General features: G+C 44.2%; 1 protein-coding gene across 1 annotated transcript in view; it reads left to right on the top strand.

Annotated features, from left to right (window-relative positions):
• Positions 1–1,171: 1,171 nt before the first annotated feature.
• cntn3b (contactin 3b) overlaps positions 1,172–8,906 on the top strand; it is a 58,440-nt gene continuing 50,705 nt past the window's right edge. The window contains exons 1-2 of the mRNA XM_047584257.1: positions 1,172–1,646; positions 7,916–8,051. Of these exons, the coding sequence (XP_047440213.1) occupies positions 7,997–8,051 (55 nt within the window). The 5' untranslated portion in view covers positions 1,172–1,646; positions 7,916–7,996. The remainder of the gene's footprint in view (positions 1,647–7,915; positions 8,052–8,906) is intronic.

Genomic DNA, 8,906 nt, shown 5'->3' with positions numbered 1-8,906 from the left:
AATACACCCTTATACCATCATACCAGTCCTGTATATATGTGGTCTAGTGGGAGAAGTATTGGTTCAGACTCATCCTCAAAATATATTACACCTAAAGCATCACATCCAGATTCAAACACAGTATCTGAATGTTATCTTCCTGGAGTAAGATTCATTTGAAGTCATGTCTGTCTGCAGATATCCAATCGAAGTGCAATATCTATTCCCTCTTTCATCTCTGCCGTGGTCCCAGCCAAACATCCCAAATGCAAAAGCAAAACAAGGAGCTGAAAGATTTTAAAATGTCCCCCAAAAAGCTGAGGGGGAATCTCCAGGTGTTAATAGTCTGTACAATATTCTTGATTCATTTCACACCAGGCATGCTGATGTTTTGGAATTTGGAAATAATGATCAGTGCAGCTTTGCCCAAGGAAGACCTTAGCGCATCCCCGTGGCCAGACATGTAGGAGATATAGGTCACACTATCAGCCCCGGGCATGTGATTGAATCCTCCTGCAAGGAGTTTTTTTTTTTCTTTTTAAACTGTAGGGAAAATAATACACACTGTGTGATTTCGAAGGGTTGCATCATGAAAACAATGAAACTGAAATTAGGTGACATCATATTCATAAACCAAAAGGCTCTGAAGCACCTGCCCGTGTGGTCCTCTACAGCACACGTCTAGTTTGTAGCTGCTGTACTTTTTTTCTTTCCAGTGTAGTGCTTCCAGATGAAAACGATAAAAACTGCGCGTTGGATCCTTCACAGCTAAAAAAAAAAAATGTTATTTTTCATTATTATTTTTTTGTTTTTAATTGGACGTATGTGTCTTGATATAAAAAGCTGAGCGACTTTCACCAAAGCACATCACTTCTGTTCCTGCTTATATGAGCGGATCCGCAGAATCCGCAATACACCACATTTACTGCAAAGTCCCTGCGCGGATTTAACACGAATATACAATGCTGTCACAGATGATTCCGTTTATTATTGCAATAAGTTATTTCTTTCTCATTTTCAGCATGTTCTCTTGAGCGTTTCTCTTTGGAACACCGAGCAGCCCTCCATTCCCACAATATCTTTTTTTTTCTTTTCTTTTTTCGAAATTCCCATTTGATCCCCGCTAATCCCCTGCGTTAAATACCTCGAGATCAAATGTTCACTCACTTAAGCAGAGGAATGGCAGGTGCCCATAGGCTGGTGGCGCATTACTGTGCAGCGATGGGTGTTTTCACGCGTCACCAGTGGGCGCTTCTTCCTGCGCACAAAGAGAGCAGAGCCCGGGGATGCGCACAACGTGAGTCTCCGCTCAGAGGCACCACTGTCCTCTCCAGCTTCTTGGCAGCATCTTGCGGAGGAGTGTAACGCGAGGAGGTCGGTGGAACACCCCGCCGTAGCCCGCGTCCCGCCCAGCCAGCGAATCCGTTTCTGTGCTTTGGAATTTACCGAGGCTGAGTTCACCGTCGGTCCCGTCCTCAAAACACCGAGCGCAGAAGAAGTGCAGAAGAGCGCAAACACTGCTGGAGCACAGAGGACGCTCTTCTCAGGCTCCCGAGAGGACAAGAGTCGCTGCGAGAAATGCGCGTCAAGCAACACACCTAACGGATACTGGAATTACAATCAAAGCAGTTTAATGAAGAGGAAAAAACCTGCATCTTCCAGGACAAGTGAGTGTTCAGCCACAAATCACTGCATGCGTGCACGTTACCGTCTCTCCTCATTTGAATGCGTCTATGTCAGGAATTGTGTGCTGCTAAGTTTCTTTTGCTTTGCAGGAAAAGAAAAAAAGATAGCTAAGTGAACTTAATTCGACGCAGAACAAAGTAACACGACCCTGCAAACCTCATCCCCGTCGTCTGAACGTGTGAGAGGGGCTCTGAGACAGAGCGTGCATGCTGATAGTGGTCACACATGCACGATGCTGCTGCTGATTGCACTACTAGATGGACCTGAAATGGTCTGAACGGTCCTACTGGGATTTCTACTGTTGGGGCTCATTTCCCTCATCTAGGACAAAGTCCATATGGTGCTGCTCTGCTCGGTCACACAGAGAAACGGCATCAGCTCTGTCTGCCTGGAGAAGAGCTCTCACTTGAACTTGTTTAAGGCAATTATTTAATCCTCTGCTGAGGCAAAATGAAAAGGGAGCTCAAGTGGATTATTCCAAATAGTGATGCAGAATAGTAACATAATAATAATATTAAAATATTGTGATGTTATTTTTCCTCTTAAATCCCTCTGGATTAGTCCACTGGGATGCAATATAGTTAGTAAAGAAATTATCAGCCCCGCTCCAGCTTCTTTCTTTCTCTCTCCCTCTCTCTTTTTTTTTTTGTCTGGAAACCAAATATTTGCCCACCAGTGGTCTGCACACGAGCTCCCCCCACTCCCACTCCCCCCCTCCCACCCGACGACTGGACAGAACCGTGAAAGAAAAATGAAGCCGGCTGCATCTTCAAAGTATCCTACAATTCAGCGGGGATTGTAATCGTTCTCTCCTCCATTCATGTTTATTCATAGATCCTTTGCAGAATAACAAGCAGTAGCCAAATGAGAGGTGAAACATGTCTTTGAAGCCACGCTGTGAATTATTCTATAACGTGGCAATATCCAGCGAGGCAGTGCAGGGGATGAGTTTGTACTGTAGCGCCGTTCGCTTTCAAAAGCCCCTTTGATTGAACCAGAGTGGAAATTACATTCCATGGCCAGTTTGTTCTTTGCAGCAGAAAGGCTGCGGAATGAATTGAACAGCACAGAACGAAAAATGTAAAGAGCCTGTCTGAGTGTCTCCGGCTCCTCATCCTTGACCTGGAGTCATGCGTTTTTTCGCGTCCGTATCTAGGATGAGGGTCTGGGGATGTGCCTGGCTGATGATGGGCTTGAGAAATGGATCGCTGCTCCCCTCTCTTTTAAGTGCACTTACTCTCCTTACCCCCCCCCCCCCCCTTCCCTCCCCTTCCCTCCCACCCCGCGCTAGGCAGCAGCTGAGGGATGCAGCCGTGTTTAACATTGGAGGAAGTCACTGGGGGCGTCCTGCTGTCTTCCAGGGATTCAGTGATTTTTCGCATGGAAAATGCACAGCTGGATAACGTCTGCGAAGCGCCCTGCCCAGATGTTTAATTCTACTGTGGTGAACAGATATGTAACAGAATCTGTCAGACGAGGCCCGAAGTAAAAGTGAAATTACAGTGTATCTGTATCCGTGTGTGAAGAAGTCAATAGTGAGTGTGAAGGGCTACAGCTCCCCTTTCTCGAGTCATATTTCTGCATCTCTCCTGCTCATAATTGGTTCCATAAGTTCAAACCGCAGGGTTTTATTCATGCACACAGCAGTGTGACATGTCAATCACATGTCACACTGGGAAGCGGCTACTCGTTTTCTTTTTCTTTTCTTTTTTTTTTTGTCTCCAAGGCAGTGTTTGAAATGAGGTGGAAGGAACATCTAAGGAGGGAGAATATGGATGCAACCAGTTGTTTCATGAATGTTAATGTAACAGCTGTTGAGAGCGGGTTTGAGCCGGGCCAATTACATGAAATGCCTTTTTATTTGAAACCTTAATGCATAATTTGACATGGAAAGCAATGCTCACTCACCAAAGAGCCTAGTGCAGTGCGATGCCGCAATCAATACCCAACAATTACTCCTTCTTTGCTCCTTCTTCTCCTGTCACCCCGAGCGTCGCGCTGCACACTAAGCTGTGAAATACGGCCATTAATGTTTGCCTTTATATGTTTGTTAATTCGATCATTCGTTTATTTATCGTTGCTTAACCCAACCGGCTTTTTGCAGACGTCCTCATCCAGTGCGAGTAAAGTAGGAGGCGTCGGTGCACGGTTGATTGTGAATCCTTCGTTCACTGGCAACAGTGCAGAGCAGCTGTGTGTTCGGATTGAGTCGCCTCTGGTGGCAGATCCTTGTCTCCCAGGTTCTCCTGCTGAGTGATTTAATGGAGCTGGCAGCACATAGCCATAAAAACAATAACTACACGAGAATGGATTCATCATACGCTGCGGTGAAGTCGTGCCCTTTGTGTCATTGGTGTTCAGTTTTTTTGACATTTTTGCTTTTGCACTCTCTGATGCGCCGGCCCCGCGTTGCTTGGGTACCGCATGTGATCTGCATGCAAGACCTTGAGTGCACCCACCCCGATGATAGAAACTCTCCTTCCCTCCTTCCCTCCCTCCCTCCCTTATTAGATTCTTTGGCAATTATGCTGCCCTCGGGGAGGGAATGGATGCCTTTAACCACCTCTCCTATCAATTATGCACCAAACAACAGCCCTACTAACCAAGGAGTCATCTCATTTGCTCGGGAATGCGTTTAGCCAATGACTTCCATTAGGTTTAGCTTCTGTGGAGGTGAAAGTGCGATGCCTCATTACATTCGGCGCAGCAGTTTATTTATTTATTTAGTTTTTCCTCTCATCATTTCACATGTGAAAATCTAAAGTTAAACAATTTCACCTCAACCATCATCACCGCAAAGGCCACGGAGGAGTTGAATCTCTCTGAGTTATTTTTGTTATTTTTCTTCTGCGCTTTTGCTAAATCTTTTCTGTGCACAAATTGACACCCGTGCAGCTTCTTGACGGTCAAAAGTGTCAAACACTTATATATATAAAGACAAAGTGTATATAAACAACAAAGAAAAAGTGTCCTAAGACTTAAAAGGATCAGCGCATCAAGAGACTCTTAGGCCGGGCATTGAGAGCCACTGAAAATGAAATCCTCCGAAGCAGGGCAGCACCCCTTTCTTACAGATAAAGCTGCACGAAGGACATAAATTGGATATTTTAATACACTAGTTTCAACTCCACAAACAAAATATTAAACTGAAAACATCACAGCGACTTTTAGAAGCGGCAGAATGAAGCTGTGCTCAGGGATAAACATCCATTATGTCAGCAGAGACACTGCGCCGTGCGCTGAGTAGCACCCAACTCGCAAGGAGGAGATTTTCCTCTCACAAGTCCTCCCAGCTTGTTGGACTGATGGGTTTGGATGACGAGGTTGGGTCCTAGTGAAAGTGCATTGCGGGAAATACTGCACTTAAACTGAAAAATGCAGCACACATTCTTTTTTTTTTTCCCCAGTAGAATCTTGAACCGTGTAATCCAATGTGATGGGCTTTCAGAGTGGCAAAACGCCCCCTAAATTTTGAAAGACACCAGGAAATCCACTCTGAATCTGGCCGCAACCGCAATTACAGTAGATGAGGAACAATTACTGGCACCAGGACAGTTGAGCTAAGCCAACACTGGCCATTAAGTTCTGATCAAGCAAATGGCATTATATCCTCTCTATGCAGATTCAGCGTGTCACACTCCTCGCGCTCAATGAGATTATGTAGTCATGCCTTTCACGTCAGACCGCAGCCACAATCCTATAGTTACAAGTTGATGAAACAAGTGAGTGGTTAGTATTTAGGTCTGTTTCAAGAAATCCAAAGATAGCCCTGGGTTAATCCAACACAACGGGGTTGTGTTGTAAGGATGAGGGGCTGGGATGAATTCTTAATCCTGAGAGGCGTATCCGTTTCCACTTACTGTGATGTAGGTCAGAGCTTGAGCAAAGCCCCTCCTGCGCCGAAGATGCTACAATTACAGTGCCAGAGCTCTCACTTCCGCCTCCACATTAAGAAAAGTTTTCACGGCCATTTGTGCCATTGATCACTGGTTAGAGCAGCAGCTCCTTGTGGGAGGATGAAGTCTTCTTTCACATTATCATTTTTTTTTTTTTACCGTATCGATATTGTGATATAAAGACTTGGAACGTCTCCTTCTGGCTAATCTACCCAGCTGAATATTGATCAGATGGTCCACCATTAGGCAGTCCTGCATTAGGCAGTCCTGTGTCACCTACAATGACCCAATGCAACCAGATATTAACAGTCCACTTGAACCTCTGAATATAAAGCATCCCCTAAGTTTGAAGTCTGACAAAAGACAAATGTCAAAGAGCATTTTCAGATTTGGAGCGCCACATGCTGGGATATTGTGGCTTTTAATCCCTGACAGATGTTACACATAGACTGAATAGGTATGGACAACGTGTCGCCAAGGCAGTAGCACCATTTTCCCAGGGATACGACCGGTGCCATCTTGCAACTTTGGAGCCAGAATGTGATTAGTACGGTATGAGAGTAGAGCCACTCAGTGCCACAGTGGAAATAGAGAACCTTTATTTACCACAAATTTGGGAAATTACAGGAAAATCCTGTTTCTGTAGCATCAAATAACCAAAACGAAACTCATCCAAAGAATCGACACTTGAACGTGCATCAACATCATGTTAACTACCTAAAATGACAGAAACCATCCTCGAAAAAATATATTTGATGTGTATTTTTGTTTTGGCCCATCCACTAACATGGAGGGGGTGGAGCTTATGACCTATACTGCAGCCAGACACCAGGGGGAGCTCTACTTGCTTTGGCTTCACTTTAGAGGAGCTGTTCTGCTGTACATGGTGTCACGCTCCAGATCCACCGCGTCCTCCTACATTGCCCATAATGCATCAAAAAGGGGCACATTGCACAAGCTGTTTGTTTTTCCTACTGTTTTTAGCTACTCTAAATTTACAATAAATTACCTTTTACTTGCTACTGTTTGAAGTCATTTTTAAGTAAATAAAAGACAATCAGAACATTTTCCTTTACTTCTGTTATCGCAGCGTCCGGCTCCTTTAACATCTAAAGGAAACCAGAGTAGTGTAAAACTCAGCATGCAGCCTTCTTTAGCCACACTTAGCCACCCTCAGCAAACAATATGCTAATTTCCAGCAGTACACTCACTCTGACCTAAGAGTGCATGTTATGAATTTTTGAGTAGAGGGTGCAGACTGTTTTTTTTTTTTTTTGTTTTGTTTTTTCTGTGTGTATGTGTGTTTTTTTTATGTTAAATGTTAGAAGTCTGACCTGCAGTCCCATCCTTGACGGGGAAGCTCTGGTTATGCGTTATAACTCTCAAAGAGCCCAGCTAATTTAGCATAAGATTCAAAATGTAAATACAGAACTCCTGAGTCATGTATTTTAATTCTCCGTTTAGTGCTCGGGCCGGCACTAAGCTCATATATCCCAGTCAAATAGTGGAGTTCCTACGGTTATTAATGTAATCACCGTCTATAACTATCAGCGTTGGTGCTACATATTAAAACCCAGAGGTCATCACGGTGTTCCAGGGCATTAATTTGAATTCACCACTTCAACAATGAAGCTAATGGCACAGAATGACTCATTGTCTCATACCTGATTTCGACTATTTTCATAGGCTGCGTAATTCCTCTGCCTTGTAAACTGAGCTTAAGGTGTAAAATAGTTGGATTTAACAGAATAGAAACCTTGTTAGTGACGGCAAAGGATGCTAAACTCCTGTCTTTCATTCTCCTCTCGTGGTGATCCACAGTAAGGGAATATGATCTATGTATATACAAATGAAAACAGTCAGTTTACATTCGGTTAGCCAACAAAACCCTTTGTTAAAGTATGAAGTGGCATCTTGTGCAGTGCTGGTACACAGTCTGCCAGCTCCTATTAATAGTCAAATTGGGCGAGAGAAGTATCTTTTGAGGTCAATCATTTCCTCCTTCACTTCCCTTTAAAGCTGCAGAATTGAGCTTGTTATGTGGGATGAGAAACATGCACAGAAAAAAAAAAACATACCCATTTAGCAGCTGTGTCTTCTCCTGCGCCACCTTCAAAATCTCAGGTTGTATCCTCAGGTTTTTTTTTCTGCTGCTGCTGTTGTTGCACCTTCTCATTTCCTCAAGATTCACTTTTTTCCCCTTACTTACAGTAACTCAAAAATAATAAGAACCAATTATGTAACTTAGCAGCACCGTAATCATGTTGTTTTTTTCTCCCCCTGCTGTTGAATGCTTGTCGTATTTGGATCAAAATGTCATATTTTAATCACATCCATAATTACTTTCCCTCCAGATTAAAATTCTTGTATTCAAGGGAGAGCATTCCATTCACAAGCAATTGGATGAGAGTCTCATTAGCCCCTGGCAACTAAAGATGATGTTACCATGGAAACAAATTGTTCTGCTATCAATCACCGGATGCCTTGCAGGTAAGATATTTTAACACGTATTATATTTGAGTCTCGCTGTACTTGTTGTTGCGGCTTATGTCACGTCAACACATTAATATGCTGCAGTGTTACCTTTGTGCTTTTTTTTTTTTTCTTCCTCCTGCACAAAATAAATATGTGTGTCATTCCTTGCTATAACTACAACAAGTGTAGACTTTCATCCATTAGTGAGAATGTGACAGAATCAGAACAGTTGTAAATAACCTCAGAAAATCTTCTCGACCAAGAAGGTTACGCTGATTAAGTCGCAGTCATTACATGTACAGCGCTCCGGCGTCATGTCCTTCACCGCTCCCCTGAGTGGTGTCCTGCTGCACGCGTGCAGTGCACTGCCAGGGACAACCAGGAGCCCAATCCCATTTCTGTTTATGGTCTGTCCAGATCATTATCGGGATCCACGCAATGAATCCAGCCTTCGCGTTTTAGCACAATCTACTTGCCGCTGCGCATCAGTCTGCCCTTGTGCAGCCACCTGGGGATTCGAGCAGGAGAAGCACAGACGCTCCACCGGAATGTCAGCCCTTGTTCAAATGACATTGTAAATCCCAATGAATGTTATTCAAATTGGCTCATGGGTAATTCACGCCCCGCACCCCAAGGGAGCGAGATCCAAGGAGTCTCACCTTCCCAGCGGACGGTGAGACTCCTTGGATTTTAAATTTTTTTTTAACTTCCTGTAGGTGCGAGCTCCGATTCAGCGTCTTGATCGAACCCTGGAGGAAAATCACCACAACAGTCATTATCAACATCTGACGCGGCATGTTGTCTGGCTCTGTGTTCTGGAGGCCTGCGCCGTTGGCCCGCGTGGCATTTTATTCTAATTCCCATCAGGGA

Source organism: Mugil cephalus, chromosome 4 (genome assembly GCF_022458985.1).
Source record: "Mugil cephalus isolate CIBA_MC_2020 chromosome 4, CIBA_Mcephalus_1.1, whole genome shotgun sequence".
NCBI classification, from domain to species: Eukaryota; Metazoa; Chordata; class Actinopteri; order Mugiliformes; family Mugilidae; genus Mugil; species Mugil cephalus.
This window is presented reverse-complemented; position numbering and strand designations above follow the sequence as displayed.